Source organism: Mesoplodon bidens, assembly GCF_964165515.1.
Source record: "Mesoplodon bidens genome assembly, chromosome: 1".
Classification (NCBI taxonomy): Eukaryota; Metazoa; Chordata; class Mammalia; order Artiodactyla; family Ziphiidae; genus Mesoplodon; species Mesoplodon bidens.
The window spans coordinates 29,293,490-29,315,286 of NC_138176.1; the positions used below are offsets into that span (position 1 = coordinate 29,293,490).

The 21,797-nt window shown below is 49.0% G+C and overlaps 1 protein-coding gene across 1 annotated transcript; it reads right to left on the bottom strand.

Annotated features, from left to right (window-relative positions):
- Positions 1–5,198: 5,198 nt before the first annotated feature.
- Positions 5,199–21,575, bottom strand: SCD (stearoyl-CoA desaturase). The gene is made up of 6 exons (XM_081228758.1): positions 20,591–21,575; positions 19,779–20,061; positions 15,800–15,930; positions 14,614–14,819; positions 12,909–13,141; positions 5,199–9,176 (listed from the first exon to the last, which is right to left on the bottom strand). The coding sequence occupies exons 1-6, from the start codon at positions 20,615–20,617 to the stop codon at positions 8,977–8,979; spliced, it is 1,080 nt and encodes a 359-aa protein (XP_081084884.1). The 5' UTR covers positions 20,618–21,575; the 3' UTR covers positions 5,199–8,976.
- Positions 21,576–21,797: the final 222 nt, after the last annotated feature.

Consider the following 21,797-nt stretch of genomic DNA (forward strand, 5'->3'; position numbering starts at 1 on the left):
CTGCTTCTCTATTTTTTTTTTTTTTTTTGCGGTACACGGGCCTCTCACTGTTGTGGCCTCTCCCGTTGCGGAGCACAGGCTCCGGACACGCAGGCTTAACGGCCATGGCTCATGGGCGCAGCTGCTCCGCGGCATGTGGGATCTTCCCAGACTGGGGCACGAACCCGTGTCCCTTGCATCAGCAGGCGGACTCTCAACCACTGCGCCACCAGGGAAGCCCTGCTTCTCTCTGTTTTTAAAAAACTATTTCAGTTGGTGCAGGTGCTTCCCTTCTAGTCACACAGGAGCGAAACCTCAAAGTCATTTCTGACTCCTCTCCCCGTTCATCTCACATATCCAATCAATTAAGTGCTAGTGATTTGACTCCAAAATACCTCTCAACCTGTGCCCTTCCTTTCCATTTGACAGTTACTATCCTAGTTTTCTGGTCTCATGACCTCCTAACTGATCTTCCAGCCATAACCTCGTCCTTCTCTGATCTGCTCCTTATGTCAACTTTCTGAAACATCAGAGTTAACTTTCTGAAAAACGGAGATTATTTTCCTCTCCCGCTTCAAAATAACTGACGGCTCCCTAGCGCTCACAGAAGCAAGTCTGAACTCTCCAGACAGGCTTTCAAGGCTTCCCTCCACGTAGCGATCCCACTCCCCCACTCCTCCTGCAGGCTCCTGTTACCTCAGCCCTGACCTCTCGGAACACATTCCTGTTTCTGCTCTACCCTGTGACTATCCAGTCTTTAGTCTGTTTTGCTGATTCTTTGCTCGCTGCCTCTTACATGACAGGTGTTTGGTCTATTGCAGATGAGAATAAAAATTAGCTCTGCCTACTGGCCTGTCGTGGTCAGCAAGGTCTCGCACTGCCTCAAAGTCAGTCATGGATTAAGAGCCCATATTGATAATCCTGAGTTAGGGACGGGCTGGCAGTGAGGGAGGAGAAAGTCTCTCTACATTTGTTCGCAGCAGAGAAGCACTGGATTCTGCGTTGGGAAGGAAAACACAGTGTTCTCCATTCCTATGTAAAACTCTCCTAGAATTCTATAGTGCAGATGTCTTCCCAGGTGAATGGTATTTCAGTATTTTCCCCATTTCAGTGAATGGCAAACTGAGGTCTAGGAGAGGCTGAGCTCTGAGTCAGGCTCCCCTCCCCAAAAAGGGCGGCAGCCGTCCTGTGATTCAAAGAGAGAGAGGCTATAAGGATAGCACCTCCTGATTGGCGCAGACTGAGTCAGACAAGCTTGGGGGCTGCTGATTGGCTCCGGGTTGATCAGGCGCTGTTGGGCTGTTGTAAATGTAAATAGCTCTGTGACCGGCAGTAACCTCGATGAGAGCGGGTGGAGAGGGAGGCTCTTCCTCTCTATTCACGTCTGCGCCCTGACAGGCCCAGACAGGCAGGCCCTTTAGCAGGGGGGCTGGGCAGGACAAGGCTAGGGCTTGTATCTTCGGAGATTTTAAGCTTGAGCTGAGAGTTAAAACACTCGCCTGCAAGTCTGAGACAGGGCTGGCAGCTTCCACACAGAGCTGCTTCCTTTCTGCTCTCAGCTTTGACTGTTTAAGACAGGTTAATGGAATGTTCTGTGTGGGGACGGAGGTGTTGGAGGGCGCTAGGAGGGTTGTTTTATGGGGTAACATAAATGGCTGTGGTGGTGTGCCACAGGGAGATGGAAGCCTGCCCTCCTCTGTTTCCTGGTCACAGAATCCTGTTTGTTGAAAAGGCAAGAGCAGAGGCAGAGCATAAGGCCAGAGGGGATACTGCTGCCCAGGTTTGTGCATTGATCGTCTTTCTACTAGAGGTGCAGCTTCTCCCACCCTGTACTCCGGGGGAAAGGGAAGTGTGTTGGGACTGGCTTTCTTGGAAGTAGGGAGCAGGAAAGGACCAAATGTGTACATGTTAAGAATAAAGGGTGAGGACTGCCCTGGTGGCGTCGTGGTTAAGAATCCGCCTGCCAATGCAGGGGACACGGGTTCGAGCCCTGGTCCGGGAAGATCCCACATGCTGCAGAGCAACTAAGCCTGTGCACCACAGCTACTGAGCCTGCGCTCTATAACCCACGAGCCACAACTACTGAGCCCGCGTGCCACAACTACTGAAGCCCGCACGCCTAGAGCCCATGCTCCGCAACAAGAGAAGCCACTGCAATGAGAAGCCCACGCACTGCAACGAAGAGTAGCCCCCACTCACCACAATTAGAGAAAGCCCGCGCACAGCAACGAAGACCCAACGTGGCCAAAATAATATAATAAATAAATTTATTTAAAAAAATTTTTAGAAAAAGAATAAAGGGTGACCCTCACACATTGCTAGTGGGGAATGCTGCACCCACTGTGGAAAACAGTTTGGTGGTTCCACAAAGAGTTAAACATGGAATTGCCGTATAACCTAGCAACTCCACTCTTAGGTATAAACCCAAATAAATTGAAAACAGGTACTCAATTACTTATACACAAGTGTTCATAGCAACACTATTTACAATAGTCAAAAGGTGGAAGCAACTCAAATATTCATCAACAATGAATAGAGAAACCAATTGTGATATATTTATGCAATGGTATATTATTTGGCAATAAAAAGAAATGAAGTAGTGCTACATGCTACAGGGTGGATGACCCTCGAAAGCATTATGCTGAGAGGAGGAAGCCAGACACAGAAGGTCACGTATTGCAGGATTCCACTTATATGAAATATCCTGAAGAGGTAGATCCATAGAGACAGAAAGCAGACTGGGGGTTGCCAGGGCCTGGCAGGAGCAGGGAGTTGGCGAGTGGCTGTGGAACAAGTACAAAGTCTTCTTTTGGGGTGATAGAAAGTTTTCGGAACTGGATAGAGGTGGCGATTGCACAACGTTGTAAATGGACTAAAATGTCACCGGATTGTTCACTTTAAAATGGCTAATTTTATGGTATGTGAATTTTACTTAAAACATATGTATATGAAACAAACAAATACAAAGACCGAAGGGTGAGTCCTTACTGCTGTTCAGAATTCTCTGAGGATCCGGACTGTGATGAGGAGCAATCTGCCCTTTCACTTTCCCTTTCCTCTGGTTGGTCACAAAGTTCTAAAGCCTGGCCTGACCCTGGCTGCTCCCTGCTCCTACAGTAGAGGGCCAACAGGAGAGGGCCCCTCGGGCCCCTCGAGACAATCCTAGCTTGGAAGCAGAAGCGCTGTGTGAGTCAGCACAGCAGACACTTGGGCTTTGTGAGCTCTCTGTGGCCTGGGTGCAGCAGGCAGGGCAGGCCCGGGCGGGGGAGGGGCAGGGCCGGGTCCCGAAAATGGGAAGGCTGTGCCTCTAGCAACCCCAGTATAGAATCTCAGCTGCTTGGAACCTGCAATTAAGGCCTGTGGCATTTGCCCCAGAGTCAGCATGCAAGAATCAGCACTGTGCCCATGGCTTAGTAAGTTACTATAGGTCACAGAATGCAACCCCACTCCCTGTGACACTTCACACAGTTTGTCGCAGGGACAGAACTCACAAGACATGAGATCTTTCAATAATTTTATCAAGCACTGATTGTTCAGGTGCAGGAGACATTTCTAAGAGAAGATGCCCTTAAGGATTTCAAAACGTGACAGCAGGGTGGAGTATGGTTTGCATAAGTATAGAGGAAATGTCAGCTATGCTTCTATGGTCTGAGAGCTTAAAACTCAGGGGTGGTTGAATGTTAAAACAGGTCACGAGGGGAGTGAGTGGGTTCTTCTGGACCAGAGGACGTGTCTGCAATTTGACTGAATAAATTAAGCTCCCTGCCATTGCAGCCAGGCTTTGCCTCTGAGTATAAGTGAATATCACTGGGCATCTGCTTGCATATCTGAGATTTATGCACTCTGGGTTTATCTAATTTGTCATCTACTTCACACCCATATGGAGAGCAGGTAATGAGCAAAGTTCTGGAGCTGGATCACAGCATCCTTGCTCACTCCCTCACAGTGTATTTTCTCTCCCAGTGAATTCAGTTCCCTCATCAGTAAAACTGAGGTAATAATAGCACCTGCTTTCCATACAGTGAGATAATGCACTGTGCAGCACTCACTACAGTGCCTGGCTATTGTGAATGTTATCACTGCGTCCACGGGTCTGGTGGACTCAGAAGTTGGATTTCCTGCATCAGAAGGTTGTGGGGGTTCTGTTGATGCCTGGCCTCAATCCCTCTAATGTAGAACACGGTACATATATGGATTTTTCCAAGCAATCTGATATTGCAAGTGTGTCACCTAGACTTGCTATGGTTTACAGCAGCTGTCCTTTCTCATGTGGCTGGTGTCTTTGTATCCAAAGACAAAGGAGAGACTTGGAAGGAACAGTGCAATTATAGAACAACAGAAAAAATGGTCCAACCTGAACATTTTAAACAAAATAGAGGGAAAGGCCAGATATTAAGCAAGTGCCACCATCAACTTATTAAGGTCTGGCAAGGCCTCAATGAATATAGACTTGATGTTGGATGCTCAGAATCACTCTGAGAGAATCTTGCCTCTTGTCCAAGGTGAGGGTAACCTTACATTAGAAAGTGAGGGGCGCTGGTTCTGTGGAATGCTTAGAAGCCCAGGCATTGTCCAGGTGGCTTCTGTTGGAAAATGGAGCTTCTTCAAACTGTAAAAAGTCCTTCTGTTTTCCACATGAAGATTCTCAAATAAGGTGGTAAAAGCTAAAGCCTTTTCCACCTAATGATCATGAAGCCCTCTCTACCCCAAGAATTTACAAGCCTTCCCTGGGATTGTTTTTCCTGTCTTCCTGCTGTTGTTAATCAGCATTTTCAGGAAGCTACTCTGTTAGCGGGAGGGACTACATTTCAGAGGAATGACCTGGATGGCCCAGCCTGGGTTGCCAGGTACAGGACTGCTTTCCAGAGTGTCTCCTGCTGCTCCCTTCCTCTCTTAGTATCTCTGTTTTGGGTCCATGTGACCATGGGACACGCAGGAGTCCTGACATTTCCCCAGGCCCAAAGTGCCAGCTGGTGTTAATGTGTTTGATCTAATGGCAGCAGACTACTGGCTTCCTGTTGCCAAGGCTGAGTTTAACCTAAAGTTACCCCTAGGAAGGGCAGGAGAGCAGGGCGGGTTACTGGGGTATGAGTCAACCATTGTGGCTTCTTGTACTTCTTTTTTACTCTTAAAGATGTAGGAACAGGACATAAATAAGGTGGTGAATAAGTCCCAAGAGACTGAATCACAGCCAAAAAAACCTCTCAAACACAGGGCAGTCAGATTCACTTCACTTTTATTAGGAACAAACACAATCTCAGATCAGTACAACTAGCTTCAGAGTTGATATTAATAGAAATTATTCCAAAATTATTCTTAGGTCACAAATAACTACTATCCCACATAAAAAGGGAAAAATCCCACCCAATCAAGGAAAAGGTATCCTGTGTATGTTTCCATGGCAATGTGTTTATGCATTCTCAGATTTTTGTCTGGCTAGTTATCCACCACTTATCTAATGGGTTTATTCAATCTCTCAGAGAGAACCATATAGATCCATGATAGCATCCAGGACACGTGGTTCATGGTGGACACAGTTCACGGTGGATACTGCTACTATAAAAATACTCAGGACTTAAGAGAATTCCTCTGCTGAAGGATCCCAAAATGCTTTATAAAAAGCATTAGTCACGCCTCAAAACTGCCCTTTGAGGTAGGTCAGTATTATTATCTCATTTTAACAGAAGGAAAACCGAGGCACATTATAGTTAAATGACTTGCCCAGGGTCACACAGCAAGTCCGTGGCACAGTGGTAGGAGAGGCCCTGGCCTTAACCACCCGTGTAACCTTGACATCGTGCTTTCTTTAACTTTTCACGCTGACCCATTTGAGCTACACTTACAGAGAATACACTCAGGATACTAGCTAACTAGGAGAAAAAGTTTCCATTTTAAATGCTACAACCATCTTTTAATATTAAAAAAAAATTATAAGTCAAATACATTCAAATTCCTTCCACCCGCCATCATATGTGGGCAATTAATAAAAACAGCCCTAAGGAAAGTTTCCAAAACAAAGCCCAGAAGGGAATCCTGCAAACAGCTATACTGATAATTCTCCAGCCAGGCCCCCTTTTCTACTAGCCACTTCTGCAGGCTCTCAGGTGCAAAAGAACTCCACAGAGGGAGCAGGGAGGAAGCGGAGCAGGCTCAGATGCAACACTGATTAAAAAAGATGTAAGGCACCCAGATAAGTTGTCAGCACGCCCACAAAGCAAGGACTGTTAGAAACTGGACCCCATCCAGCCTTGTGTAGGGTCATGGTATAGATCAGATCCATCGAACACAATTAGAATAGAAAGATAAAAGTTGGTTTTGATCATCAGGTGTAAAGCAGGCCTCTGTTGACCTGTGGAATTAAAACTACCCCACAGGCATTTCCAAGGGGTAGGTACTTGGGTCAGTGGATCTAAACTACAGTGATCTTCCATTCGATTTTTTTCTACTGAGAGGAACAGCTCAAAAGACAAGGATGCCTTTAGTCCAGCCCAACCCCTGTGGCCTCCATCTATTCAATTAATACAGAAAGAAATGCTCTCCTCCCTTCCATCCTTGGGGCTCAACAGTGGACAGAGCATTTGGTACTGTACATTTCCAATCTTAATAGAGTAAAGCCAGGCTTCTGCATTGACGACTGAGGTTACAGGGACAGGAGTGGCCCAAGGTTCTCAGACACCGATGTTTCTTCAGAACTCCTCTATACTATTGTCTGCCCTAGGCTGTGTTGTGGGGAATGCTGGTTAGTTTGCTGAACAGAGACGCTGTTCAACAAAGTTCATGGCATCTCACATCCCAAGTCTCAGCCAAAGCTTTGCTGTATACCCTGGCTCCAGGGGCCGGGGCCTCCTTTGGAGTGAGGCACTTTGGAACTTGCCTTTGCTTCTTGTGCTTCCCAGTGAAGACTTGGCTCCTCCTACTTCTGCAAGCCTTGCACTGTCAGCTGGGAGCACTGACTCAGGCTGGGCAGGCTTACTGAGTAAGCAGGAGGCATCCAGCATCCTCTCTGGTTCTGACCAGACACTGGAGACTAAAAACAAACCCTCTTTTGCTCCATGGCTGGCTCACTGGCACAACATGAGCATTTGGCTTGGCTATGCCTCATGCGGGAGAATGCCTGTGCCCAGGATGTCTCCAGCAGGGTTTGCTAGCCTTGTCTTGAGTCATCAGTGTGGTGGGGAAGCACAAGGGTGTAGGTGGAGACTCTGGAGGCCAAGTGAAAGTGGCAGCTCGCTCAACTTTATAAAGAGAAACAGAGGTTCAGCTACCTTGAGCATACTGTCTGTAGGAGAGGGAGCTGCCTGGACCACAGTAGCCATCACTGCCTCTGAATACACACGAAGGAGGCTTGCCTATCCAGAGAAAGAAGAAAACACTGGGGAGGAGATAGAACTGGCAGGAGAAAATGGACAGACAGGGAGGAGCCAGGAATCCATAGTTAGGGTAGTTAAGAGATTCCTACCCCACCCCCCAGGCAGTCCTATACTTTAGACTAGAAGTTAACAGAGAAGGAAGAGTGAAAGGGTTCAACACTGTGGGGAGAAGCCTTCTAGTTCTTTCTCAGTCCGAGGAGAAATCGAAATTAATGAAATGAACCCAACATGTAACTTGTTTGTATAACCAGCTTCCATATTAGGACACCCAATAACTTACTCAGTAACCTTCCAAATCCCCCAGCAGTGTGTTCTCAGAGCCCTTCTTTTGTAATGTTCCCTCTTAGGAACTGCCTACAGACCCTGCCCCTCAGCCTCTCCATCTCCTGTCCAGCAGCGAGAGGAAAGGAGACAACCTGCCTAATTCTTCCTCTTCTTCAAGCCCCACTCTCCTTCGGAGGGAAATACTCTAAAAGGATTATTTTAATATTCCAAGCAAAGTACCCATGGACATATAGCTCTATGTTTGACCCAACTCCACCTCCGAAAATCCTTTCTTTTTTGGGAGGCAGCTATGCTCACCACTGTACCACCAACACATCTTTTTTGGATGTCTCAAAATGCTGAAGCCACCTTATTTCTATGAGGGGAGCTGATCAATATACCAAAGATGGCAAAGCAGAAAGATGAAAGAATTTTGACGATTCCATGAGCTGCTGGAATCACCAATTCTGGAAACAACCAACCCTCAAGATTTCTTGTTATCTGGAATAAGAAATCTTCCTGTTATGAAAGAAAGAAAAAAAATCCTTCCCCAGCAGAGAGCACTTTTACCATAAACTAAATGCTTCTTCTTTATCCTCAGCCTAAAGTATATTGGGACATTGAGATTTGCTTTTGAGTTCTAGCATTGCCAAGCTCCACGGCCATTCCCCAGTCAGAGTCAGGAGAGAAAGGAAGCATGCTGGGTGGTGGGCAGGCAGCTGGGTGTCCGATCACAGCAGGAGCTTCCTGCCTTGTTTCCCACTTCAACTCATCCTTATTTATCAATCATATCATGCATGCTAACTCTCTCCCCTGAGAATTTACCTGCTTTCAAAGCTTTGTGCCAATAAAGTTATTTTTCCATTTCATATAGCAAAAGCCTAAGCTGAAGCTAACTGGGGGCCTTCCCAGAAGATTTTGTCATATCTCTAGCTTGAGCCACCCACCTTAAAGCTCAGGACAGCTCAAGGAAAGGGTTATCTGGGGCAAAGACCACTAGTTTTGGACTCTAGAAAGGTTGTCTAGGCTTTGGAAGCTGGAAACCCACCAATGACTGACCAGCTGCTTGCCTGGGGGGCATTGAGGGGGAAGAGAAAGGAAGGTGATAGGAACAAAGCAAAGGGGAGGATAATGGGACTAGAAGAGAAAGAAGAAAAGAAAAGAAATAAGAACGTGAGCTTAGCATCATAAAGGCAGAGTTGTTGGCTTTCAATTTTAAAAGAAAATTTAAAAGAATACTGTACTGGAGTGGGTTAACGTCATCATCTTTAGCATCCTGGTAGCATTATTCAGTAGTTAATAAACAGAACATTAAACCTCTGCCCAGCTGGCTTTTGGAAAAGGAAACCGAGGGACCCCAAATTCAGCCACTCTTGTAGCTTTCATCTCCAGTTCTTTTAATCCTGGCCAAGACGGCAGCCTTGGATACTTTCTTTCGGTCATAAGCCAGACCGATGGCAGCCATGCAATCGATGAAGAATGTGGTAAAGTTGATGTGCCAGCGGTATTCACTGGCAGAGTAGTCATAGGGAAAGGAGTGGTGGTAGTTGTGGAAGCCCTCACCTGGAACAAAGCAGAGAAGAGTTACGGAGCTACACTGGATTGCCGGCTTCTTGATCTTGGCACTCTGGTTACCTAGCGGAGTACCTCAAACATAGTAGAAACCTGCTGCTGTTGAATGAATGCATGGATGAATCCAGTCTTTTAAACTCTGAACCAAACAGATTCCCTCAGAGGCATCTTAAGAAATGACTGGGGAGGGCTTCCCTGGTGGCGCAGTGGTTGAGAATCTGCCTGCCAATGCAGGGGACACGGGTTCGAGCCCTGGTCTGGGAAGATCCCACATGCCGCGGAGCAACTAGCCCCGTGAGCCACAATTACTAAGCCTGCGCGTCTGGAGCCTGTGCTCTGCAACAAGAGAGGCCGCGATAGTGAGAGGCCCGCGCACCGCGGTGAGGAGTGGCCCCCACTTGCCACAACTAGAGAAAGCCCTCGCACAGAAACGAAGAGCCAACACAGCCATAAATAAATAAATAAATAAATAAAAAGACAATGGGGCAATGCCATCAACCTTTAAAAAAAAAAAAAAAAAAAAAAAAGAAATGACTGGGGAGACCCAGGTCACCATGGCTCTCTGGGAGCCTTTGTGGGAGGAGGACGGGAAGTTTCTGAGAGGATAAGATGATTTGAGAGAAACTTCTATCACTGGGAGTGGATTTTAGACTGGAAAATTCCAGAGCTTCACTAAATATTGGTATGAGACCCTAAAGACTCTGTGTGTATGTGCATGTGTTAGGGTGGGGAGAGGAGAGAGTCCAGAATGAAGAACCTTTGCTGTGTTTCTTACAAAGGTGAGCAAAGGAGTACACCTTTCCCCACTGCATGGGTACTCTCTCCAAGGGTGGAAGGTACCAACAGAATTGGGCAGCAACAGTCAAGTCAGAAGAAAGAAGGCCCAGCCCATGGGGCCAAGTTCCTCAGCCTCCACTGGTTCAGAGTAGACTGCTCTGGCTTCTAATTCTTTGAGCTTTGACCCTGGTGTGGGGGGTGAAGCTGATAAAACAGAAGCTCTCTGAGGGAATAAGAATCAAAAGGCTTAGGTAGTCCCTCTAAGATTCTGAGATGAGCAGTTCACTTTGCTGGATAGAGGAAAATCTAAGAGATTCTGGATTCAGGATAATTTCTGTAATGCATCAAGCTGTGGAAACTCCACGGACAGAGAGTTCTCTAATCCGCGGCAGGATCTTCTTTCTGAACTCCATTCAACAATAACAATACCGACCCTTATGAGGCTGGGGTAAAGCTAGGTAAAGAAGAGCTAATAGGGACTTCCCTGGTGGCGCAGTGGTTAAGAATCCGCCTGCCAATGCAGGGAACATGGGTTCGAGCCCTGGTCCGGGAAGATCCCACATGCCACGGAGCAACTAAGCCCGTGTGCCACAACTACTGAGCCTGCGCTCTAGAGCCCCTGAGCCACAACCACTGAAGCCCACGTGCCACAGCTACTGAAGCCCGTGTGCTGCAACTACTGAAGCCCGCGAGCCACAATTACTGAAGCCCAGGCGCCTAGAGCCCACGCTCCTCTGCAACAAGAGAAGCCACCACAATGAGAAGCCCGCGCACCGCAACGAAGTGTAGTCCCCGCTCACTGCAACTAGAGAAAGCCCGCGTGCAGCGACGAAGACCCAACACAGCCAAAAAAAAGAAAAAAAAAAAAATTAGCTAGTAAAATAGTGTGCTGAGCCCTTTGAAGATGAAAGAGCCCCTAGAGTAAGAATGGCATTAGTAACCAAAAAGGAAGGAAGTCCTATGATGGGAAAGACACCATCCAGGGCATCATCTCAAGGTACATCCTTTCTCTGACTATCCACAGTGCGGATCATCAGTTTATCCAGTGTGAAGTGAGTAGGAGGGTAGGAAGGCCCCAAGGCTAAAGGTACTGATGGAGGATTACTAATTTCCATAAGCGACTTTGCAGCTAGGCTCTGTATAAGCACTAGCCAGGCCCACACTTATCAGATTTAACCTGAATCAGACACACGCACAGTTGCCAAGGGAGGAAAAAAGAGGAGAAAGGTCAGTGGGAGAAAGAAGGACGAGACTTTGCAACTGGGGCAGCAAGATACAGCCCAAGAGAGGCTCAAGGGGTGAGGCCAGCTTTAGCAGAGAGAAGATGAGCATGTGACTGCGGGGGAGGTAATTCAAGAAGAAAAAGATTAGAACGGCAGGGCAGCAGGCTACTGGAGAACAAAGGGTGAGGTGATAAGCGGGGAGAGCAGGTATGGAGGAATGATAACAGAGACAAAGTAAGCTACTGGCAGCCACTTTGAATGGGTGGTCATAAAGAGGCTGGGGGTGGGGAAGACAGATCTGTTTGCAGGACAGGACCGATCTCATTCCAGAAACTTCCATAACGTTCATTAATTTTCTATGAAAATAGCCTGTCTGATTGATTTCAAACATGGTTCAGAGTAAGAACATGGACAAGAGTACAAGGTGTCTGAAAGAAGGGGGAAGGTGCATGAAAGTTAAAAAGAGATGAAAAAATGTCTTTAGTGCAGATAGTAAAAAAGATGGTCAGGGTTGAGAATATAAAGGAAGGTTTTAAAGAGAACAAAGCGAAGGCTAGGCCGTGGTGTAGGTAAATGTGTGGAGCAGGGAGGCTGCCTTGAGATGCTGAATGACCAACAGCACTGATGACCGGTGTGCAAGAGGCCATGGGGTCTGCTTAAGGAAATCTAATTCCAGGCCTTAGTCAAGGTCTATATTTAGTTGAAAAGAGTGATGGACAAAAAAAAAAAAAAAAAAAAAAAAAAATGGAGACAGATTGTAGAACCCTGTTGTCTTAGACTCTGGCTATTGGAACTGGAATGGTATAAATTAATTCTTGAATAGTCAGCATTAGATCAGTGAGCAGATACTTGTGATCAAACTAACTGCTTTACTGGGAGTTCCCTAAGCCACGTTGAGGGGAGGGAGTGCTCCCAGCGCAGAAGAGGAGCAAAAGAGAGAAAAATAAAGGACAAGAGATGAGAATGGTAGGTGGTGATAAAGGGCCACCAACAGTTGCTTTGATGTCCTTCATACTGGCATCACCAAGCAATAAGGCATGAAATACACTTCAGGTACGGCCTCTCTGAAAATAGCAAGGTGACAAAAGAGAAGCTTATTGAATTAAATGACAACTATTTGTTCTACATGTTGTATAGCACATCTAAATATAAAACACTAGGCTTACCAGCCACCCAGATCAGAGATGATCCCCAAAGGGGATCATCATACATAGCATTTGGGGATCGTGCTGGAACCTGGAATCAAAGGCATTGTTATTTTTCACCCTTTTCTCATTTATTTATTTAGTTTTGGCTGCATTGGGTCTTCGTTGCTGTGTGCAGGCTTTCTCTAGTTGCAGCGAGTGGGGGCTACTCTTTGTTGCAGTGCACAGGCTTCTCATTGCAGTGGCTTCTCTTGTTGCGGAGAATGGCCTCTAGGTGCGCGGGCTCAGTAGTTGTGGCGCAGGGGCTTAGTTGCTCCGTGGCATGTGGGATCTTCCCAGACCAGGGCTCTAACCCGTGTCCTCTGCATTGGCAGGCGGGTTCTTAACCACCGCGCCACCAGGAAAGTCCCTCACCCTGTTCTCTTTACATAGGACTTGCTGCTTAATTCTCAAGGATATTTAACATTGCCCCTTAGTTTTATAGTGTAAAGACAGAGAGGGGTCATAAAACAGGTGAATCTGGTTTTTCTGGCTCCTAGCCTAATACCCTAAGCTGCAGACCACTAGATGTGACTTACCTACAGCTCCCAGTGAAACCAGGAGATTCTCTCGGGGGTTAATGGTCTTGTCATAAGGGCGATATCCGTACAGGTGGGCAGCACTGTTCACCAGCCAGGTGGCATTGAGCACAACGGCATAACGCAGGAAGGTGGCGACTAACAGGCTGTGTGGAAAAGTTTCACCCCAGCAGTACCAGGGCACGAGTGTGGGCAGGATGAAGCACATCACCAGGACAGCGGGTTTGTAGTACCTACATTGAGAGATCACATGCCCGGTCAGTGGAGAGAGGACTCTGAGACCTACCTGATTTTCTATTCTCACACGGTTGGGCTGTCTCTTTCTTTCTACATTGTGAGCACAGTGTGGCAGGAAACAGAGCAAGAGGGAGTGGGGTGGGAAATCTTCTGAGAATGTAGTGTTATTATCATACTTCTTAGATGAAGTAATGAGGGGTTAAATGACTTTTCTAGGGTCACACCACCAGGAACCAGGTGGAGCAAAGATTGGAATGCTTTGTCTCCTGACTCTAAATCCATTGCTCTCTTGCTACAGCATAATACCACTTTGGTAAAACAGGTGGGGTCCAAATTACAGACTGAGTTCTCCTTCCCGGGTTTTTCCATTCTGCCTTTGGGCTTCCTTTCTCTTTATCAGTGCTCTTGGCAGAATCTATGTTTAGTATCTTGCCTCCATCTCCTGCTAGCCAGGAATCCTTCTCATCCTTCCTCTTCTTTTCCCTCAGAGAGGCACTCCGAATGTCCTAGATGCCTGCAGGTCTGTCCCTCTGGAGGTCCTGTCCCATTCTTCATTCTCCCAAATGTACAGCAGGCCATTGACATCCCAAGGGAGCTGATTTCCTACACCCCTCCAGCAGTCAAGTCTGATCCTCTTGTATCATTAATAACCCCTGCTTCCAACTCCTCTCCACTCCTACCACCACTTCCCTGCACGGATCCCCACTACCTCCCCACCTGTGGCCCTGATTCCCACCTCTTTAGCTCAAGGCCTTCTTTCACCTATCCCCAGAGTGACCTTTCTAAAGCACACCTCCAACCATGCCACATTCTGGCTCAAAAGCCTTTTCGTGGTTTCCTATTGCCTGGGTTAAAGTAAACCTCATCTGCTTTTAATACTCCACAAGAATGGCATCGGTTTCCCTTTCTAGCCTTATTTCCTACCACACCCTGTACTTCAAAGGACTCTGTTGCTGGAACAAACTTCAGCTCATTCTTTCTGTTTGCACTGTCCCCCCCTCCCCACCTGTGGAAATCTCTATCCATCAGTGGATTCCAAAGCTACTTTCTTCATAAGCCCTTCCCTGATGTTCCCCACTCTGCAACCTCCCTCCCCTTTGTGCCTCTCCTGGGTATGGAAAATATTTTGCCACGTATCATAGGTATTTGGACACTTGGCTTATCCCTCCACTCCCCAAAAAGCTATGAACTCCTTGAAGGTAAGGACCATGACACATTCAGCTTTGTATCCATGACCATCCTAGGTCAACAAACATTTGTTGAATTTAATTGGTTTGGGTAGCTCAGAGAGAAAGAAACAACAACAGTCTATGGCTATGGGCCTGTGGGCTATTAAAAATTAGGGTTTTAAATTATAATTTGGGATATGGAAACCCAGTAAATTTCTCAGCTCATGTTGACAAGTCCTAGGAGGAAAAATGTGGGTCACCAAATGCCAGGTCCCCAGCTCCATCATCATGTCACTCACCTCCTCTGGTACACCAACAGCTTCTCAGCTTTTAAGTCAGATAAGTTTAGCAAACCACCCTTCTCTTTGACTTCTGGGTGTTTGCGCACAAGCAGCCAACCCACGTGAGAGAAGAAAAAGCCACGTCGGGAATTGTGGGGATCAGCATGTGTTTCCGAAAACTTGTGGTGGGCACGGTGATCTCGGGCCCATTCGTAAACGTCATTCTGGAGGAACAGAGAAGAGGAATGAAGGCCTGAGGAGAGACACCCTCTCAGGGGAGTTCCAATGGCTGGGGAGTCTGCACAATCTCTTCCTTCTCTTGCCCCACAGGGACAACGTGGGGAGCCTTCAAGGCATTAAGTGCTATGGCAGAGATGATTATGTAACCGTGGGATATTGCCATGGAGAAGGGGATTAATTTGGTTTCCTTGTTTTTTCCTCTTACTCCAAGCTAAGCCTTGCACTACATGCTATCCTTTACCCACTGCTACTGCTTAATAACTATGAGTTCCCGTTCTCCAATTCCCTTCATTCTATCTCTGCTATAAACTTCCTGCTTCAACAAACCTCAACACTTGACTTAGGCAGCCTGGTAGCCCAACATAGGACCATAGCGTTGGTCTACCTAAACCCTCAGTGACACAATTTCCCCATCTGTGAAATGGGGATAACAATAGCAGCTACCTCCTAAGATCGTTGTGAGGGTTTAATGAGGTAATCTATGACAAGTGCTTAGAATAGTGCCAGGCATATCATTAGCACTATAAAAGTGTATGATCTTCATACCTGAAAACAACAGAGTTCATGAATCTGTGAAACATTAACTTCAGCCCCATTGTGGTGGAATCCTAAGACATTAAAGTAGTGAATGTCTTGTTCAATGTCTGCCAGGGAAACCAGGGTCAGTTCCTGCCTTATGCACTGATGAAGGACCACAATGGCCAGACTTTGTGATAGCAGAGGATCAAAAATGACCCTATACACTGAGAATATTTCCTCTTTATCTCCTACTTCCCTTTTCCAGTCACTCAGAAGTAAACTTATGTTTTATGGACTTCAGGACTGAACTTGAACTTGACTATAAAGAGAAAGTGAAGTGGCTGTCCAGGTGCTGCTCCTCTCCAGGCACTGATCGCCTCCATTCTGCCCCCAGATCGTCAAGAAAGAGTGAGGAAAAAAGAGCTGAGCACAGTTGGCTTCTCACCTGGAATGCCATCGTGTTGGCAATGATCAGGAAGAGGCGTAGGGGCAGCCGAGCTTTGTAACTTCGGTGACTCCACAGGCGATGGGCTCCGGCTGTGACGCCCAGGGCACTAATCAGATAGTAGAAAAACGCTGCCAGGAGAAGACAGGGCAGGGAGTCATTAATCTGGGAAAGCATTCACATGATGTTCTCCTCAGGTCAGAGTCTGTGTGTTCTTCAGCCTCCCAGTGAGGTTCTGCTTTTTCCTGAACTCCAGGGATACCTTGATCTCTTAGGCTCCTTTGATTTTATCACTTGAAAAATACCATCACCTCTCATCCTCTCAACCTAGGAGCTGGAATAAGCTTAGGAGTCCCGGGAACTTCAGAAAGGCAGGACAGAGAAGAGGGCTCTCACCCCCCAGCCACTTGGCATTCTCATTCATGAGGGACACTCTCCCAGATCGCATCTCCTCTGACCTTCTGCTAACCTTCTCCAAGGCTTGAAGGGCCGCAGACTACTCCTGCAGCGCTTAAGACACATAAGCAAGGATGGTATTAAAATATTTAACAGACAGTATGGTCTGGGCACTGACCACTTCAAGGGTCCCTGGGTTCTAGGGGACATTAAGGGGGCTCAGAACTAGGGCTATTTACCAGCTGGTACAAAAGCATTTCAATCTTTTTGCAGGTGGTGTGGCCATAGGAGGGGAAAATTCACCCTGCATGTAAGTCATAGCTGCACAGCGTCTTAAGCTTCGCCAAGGATTTTATATTCTCCGATTCACTGGATACCCTGAATGGGGTTTAATATCCTCACTTTGCAGTTGAAGAAATAGAAGCTCAGAGAAGTTAAGTGTTTATCTATCGTCACATGGCAAGTAAGAAATGGAGCCAAGATTTGAAACTAGATTTTCTGTCAATAAGCAGTTTATGTTCGGAAGTCTGGCACAAGGATGTGTACCATCCACCTCCCCAAGACAGGCACAAGGTTCCTGTGTCTCGCCTTTGCCATGTCCCTCTGCCAGCCCACACTCCCTCTGGCAAGGCTAACTCTAGATAATAGCGGCACGGACTCAAAGCTGTGGGTGGAGCACCCCAGTGCTGTCCTGCCTCACCTTCCTGGAGGCCTGCAGGCTCCAGGGGTGCCAGACAGAGTCTCTAACTGGGAGGCGGGTTGCTTGGCATACCTACCTTCCCCTGTTCAGTAACTCTAGGAGGCAGGGGCTGAGGCCTTGGTAGAGCAGTGGCTGTTGACAATGTTTCATTCCTAGGGAAGCAGCTAGAAACAATGGATCCTCAGTGGCCACTGAACTTAGTTGCAGTTGGAGACACCACACATTGTAACAAATTGTCCTGTGTTCTTCTTCAGCCATAGATACCAGTTTCCTAAACAAGGTCCTCCCACCCCACCCATCTTCCTCTACCCTATCCTATTCCTCCTACAGGACGGGGAGGAGAGCCATGGAGCTAGAGTCTGTCCCAGTGAGAGTTCTACCCACAGTCCCTCTGGGCTGAATTAAGGCCCCCTATGATTTGCTGGTCTCCGGCCACGTGGTAATATCCTCCCAGATGCAGTATCTTGCCTGCACCTGCACCTGGATAAATGACAGTTGAGCCACAGCCCGCCGATCACTAAGGGTGAAGAAGAATGTCTTTGGGCACAAAAGAAGCACTCAGCTCAGAAGCAAGGAAGTTACTGGGGTTGTTTCATGCCACCGAAGACCCTGGCAGGTTGACTCAGAAAGCACATAAGATCCTTGCATGAACAAAGGAATTGGGAAAAGCACCCAAGCCCTCTGGTGCCTTTTTCTCTAAGGCTTATCTAATAGAAGGCCTTGCGTCAGTTGGAAATTCATTCTCTATTAAAGTCCAAATTGATGGTTAAGCAAAACCTCATAGCTTCAGTGCTAAGAAAGAGACTGGAGAAGTTTTGCCCCATGGCCCCTCAGTGTAGCCAGAGATATCTCTTCAGCCCTTCCCTCAGGGCTCTTCTGAGACACGCTCAAAATTGCTCAGTCATGAGAAATGCTGGAATCACAACCATCTGCTAATCTAACACTGTCCTTAGGGATAAAACAAGAAAAGGTGAAGCCAAGCTCCTGAACCCCGAAGGACCCTCTGACCCTCCCCCCAACTCCCTTTTGTTCCTTAGGAGTTCTGATATCCCCCTACCAAATCCGTCATTCCGTCAGCTAAGCCATCCACCACAGGGCCCAGGGACAGGAGTAAAAAAGTCACAACTTATCCAGTCTTCGTGTGACACATTTCTCTGTCCAGAGGCACAGCACACACCCATGGGCAGGGCACCAAAAATGTAGCGGGCACAGCCCTGGTTTGGGGACAGCATTCTGCCCCCTGCACTAGCAACCGAGGAAGAGGAGTGAGCAGCAGCGGTCTGGCCAAACTCTGGACTTTACAAGAGGCTTACAGGGAGACCTGAGGCTGGAAGGGGCTTGCAGGTGACTAAACACCTGGTGAAGACTCCTCTATTGGGGAGAAGGGGTAGAAAGAGGGGTCCACAGTCTCCCTGGGGAATCCTTGTCCCTGCTCTTGATTCCTCACTCTGAACTAAAGTTCTGCTGGGTTCTCAGAAGGGCTAGAGAACAGATGTCCCCCTCCCCTCCCAAATATAAGAGCCCTTCCTGGTCTGCAGTTGAACAGATTTCATCTGCATGTTGCCGGCCCCAGCAATGACACACGTGTAACTTAAGGAGCACTACCTTTCTAATCTCAAAAAAAGTACTGTTGTCCCCAGTGTGTATCTGGAAAAATTGAGAGAGGGGATCTACCCAGTTGCAGTTCTCTGTCTGTGGCACCAAGAGGAGTCCCCAAGACAAAGCTCCGTGGACCTCGTTAGTCTAAAAGCACCTTTACACTAAAGAGGTCCTGGAGGACTCGGCTGAGACCTGCCCACTGGCCCTACATAACTCCCCTCCAAGAGTGCAGCTGTCTGCAAGCGCCCCACACCCCGGACTGCTCTGGAAATCCTACAGTTGCTTCCTGGAGAGGGAGTTCTGGTCCACCCCCCTCAGGGAGTGGCAATGTGGGTCCCCTGGGTCTTTAGGCTTCCCTGCTCTCCCCTTCCGAAGTCAGACTTACTGTGGCAGAGGTGGAACTGCCCTCAGAGCGCATGTGTGTGTGCAGGGGGCAGGGCCCTGCTGTCCGCCCAAGCCCATGGATTCCTGAAAGAGCTGAGCTAAGGGCAGGGCAGGGATGCACTGGGGACTGTCTCCCTCACTGCAGCAGCCTGAAGGCCAGGGCTGCCCAGGCTCAGGGGGCTGGAGCAGGATGAGTGGGGAATGGGACATGAAACACTTCTTTAACCTTATCTCATTCTAAGAACATTTTGTTGAGTGGCACGTGCAGTCCCCTGGAGACCTAATGGAGTCACAGAGCAGCAAATCTGTGTAACTTGGGTTACGCAGGAGACTTCTTCACCTGTCCATGTGACTAAGGAGCCTGACAGGGCCAAGGGTCAGGGCAAAATAATTTTGTGGATGACCACCGCTCTGTTCCTCCCTCTTCTACTAACTCTTCCTGAGTAGCTTCTCTCGCTATCCCATGACTGTGCTCAGCATATACCCTCTAAAGCCACTCGTCTAGTCTCATGTCCCCATGCCTCCCAGGTAGGGACCTTGATTCTTTCGTGGCTGGCAGGGCTGGGACAAGCAGTCAAGCAAACGACTTGAAGCAGGAAACCTCTTTCCGGGAAAGCTGACTCTCTGGCACAGTTCTGCTTACTACAAAACCTGCGGCCCATGGTCTCAGGGGTCCCTCCCCAACACCCAAATTAAAGGACCCCCAGAACTGACACTCCTGCATCCCAAACCCCCTAGGCTCTGTTCCCAGCCCACCCAGCCTCTCAGGACACCAAAGAGAAATGGCTGGGAAAACCTCGGCCTGGAAGGGCTGGTGTTTCTGCTCTATGTAAGATTCTACTTTATTAAGAGGGGAGAGAACCTGGGGTACTGGGTCAGGAGAACAGGGGGAACTCTTACCCCAGAGCAAGGTGTACATTTTGCAGGTGGGGATCCATGTGATCGCATACAGGGCTCCCAAGTGTAGCAGAGACATGAGGATGATGTTTCTCCAAACATACTCAAGCTTGGGATTTGGGCCCTCCTTATCCTGGTAGCTTGGGTCATAGATGTCATCTCTTATTTCAGGGCGGATGTCTTCTTCCAAGTATAGGGGAGTCTTCTCCAGCTTGCCCCCTCCATTCTGCAGGAGCCTGGAGGGAGGCGCTGTGATGGTGGTGGTGGTTGTGTAGGAGCTAGAGATCTGGAAGGGAGAGGAAGTGGAGGGTCAGGAGATAGGAGAGGACACGTGGACGTAGTAGGGGCCACTTCACTCGCTAATCAAGCTGGGAGAAGGGCGGGGTATAGGCACAGACCTGGCCCCAATACCCACGTTACCTGAGGGCAAGGTCTATCCCAGATGGAAGAGAGGGAAGTTCCTAGGAACGGTGCAGAGAGATTGGGGGTGTGGGGGTGGTGAAACCTCAAGGTGAAAGGGAAATAGGAAAGAGGAGTAAAACACTCGCACCCCAACGAACACACAAAGGCAAGCCCGCACGCCTACATACGTAAGAGTACCGGCACGACCGGATTTTTCTTTAAAGCTTAAGAAACAAAAGTTAGGGACCTAAGTTCCCAAATTACAATCCCCATTCCCAACAAACTGAAGGCAGTGCAACTCGCAAAAGATGGCTGTGTGCAGAGATCTCAACTCTCTTCCCCCACCGAGTCACTTAGAAGCCCGACCAGCGCCGGCGAACCCGCGGTCTGGGGGCCATTACTTGGAAGCTCACCTCCTCCTGCAGCAAGTGGGCCGGCATCTGGGCTCTCGGACGCTGGGATCACTTTCCCAGGGCTGAGACTGCGGAGCGGAGTTCGGGGCAGCCCGAACTGAGGGTAGATTAGTTCCCGAGGCCGCTTTTGCGCGGCGATCCGCGGCGCTACGCTCGGAACCCTTTGCTGCACTGTGCGCGCTGGATCGGTGTCCGGACCCGACCTGCTGTGCGTGGATCTCCCCAGGCTGGTGATTTAAAGGCTAAAGCTGGCAGTGGGTGACCGGGTCCCGTATTTCCTCAGACCCTTTTATTCGTTGCCAACAAGGGGCAAAGTAAGCAGAGTTGGCTCACCGTGGGAGATCCGCATGGGCGGGAGAGGGGAGGAGACGCAAAAATTGGATGCTGCAGACACACCGCGGCTTGGCCGCCGCAGCCCCTGCCTCTGGCCCTGCCCCTGGGGAAATTCTAATGGGCTTCTGTAGACTCTGGCGCGTCATTGGCCGAAGGGAATTTGGTGCCACCTCGTCCTGCCGTTGCCATTGGCTCGGCGCAATCTGCTGTTTCCTCTGCCGCGAGCTCCTCACTCCCCCTCCCCTCCCTTTCTCCTTCTAGGCTTCTCTTCCACCGGCCGCTGGGCCTCTGCCCGGCACCCCGCCGCCTAGGAGGCGCTCGGAAGGGTCCTCTCTGGAAGAGGGAGAGGACCCGATCGGGGAACTGGGGAACGGGGGGTGGGTGCCAGCCCAGGACTGGCCCCGGGCACTTCGCGAATGGATGGGCACTGGGGAAGTTTCCCGGGGAGGAGTGGGGAAGCCACACGGGTGACCACTACACACAACTGCACCCCCGCCTTCCCGCTCACCGAGACGCGTAGGAGGGGAGACTTGCTTTCAAGCCCGGGGTCGCGGGCCGCGGGCCCAGCGACGCCCCGCCTCTCTCCGTGGCGAGCGCGCAGGGGGTGGGGGGCGGGGGGTCGGTCCGCGGCGAACAATGGCTCTGCCCCTCCTACCAGCGGCGCGGCGTTAACCCCGGACTGCTGAACTCGCGGGTCTCCAGCCTCGCGCACGCATAGATGCACTGATGTGTAAACCTGCACGTGCGCACGATGTTCAGCCACTGGGCACGCCCAGCAGGGGACGTTCACCGCCAGGCACCAGTGAGCTGTCCCATCCCTGTGCCCACGCCTCCAGAACGTGTGCGGGATGTTTTGGAGATTCTTCAGATTGTC

What these genes read in the sequence shown, in the direction of transcription:
- SCD (XM_081228758.1), bottom strand. Translation starts at nt 20,617, where the DNA reads ATGCCGGCCCACTTGCTGCAGGAGGAG. An exon ending in CTGTTGGTGTACCAGAGGAG is followed by an intron (nt 13,142 to 14,613) that starts GTGAGTGACATG and finishes CTCTCAATGTAG; the next exon opens with GTACTACAAACCCGCTGTCC. An exon ending in GGTTTCACTGGGAGCTGTAG is followed by an intron (nt 9,177 to 12,908) that starts GTAAGTCACATC and finishes GCTTTGTTCCAG; the next exon opens with GTGAGGGCTTCCACAACTAC.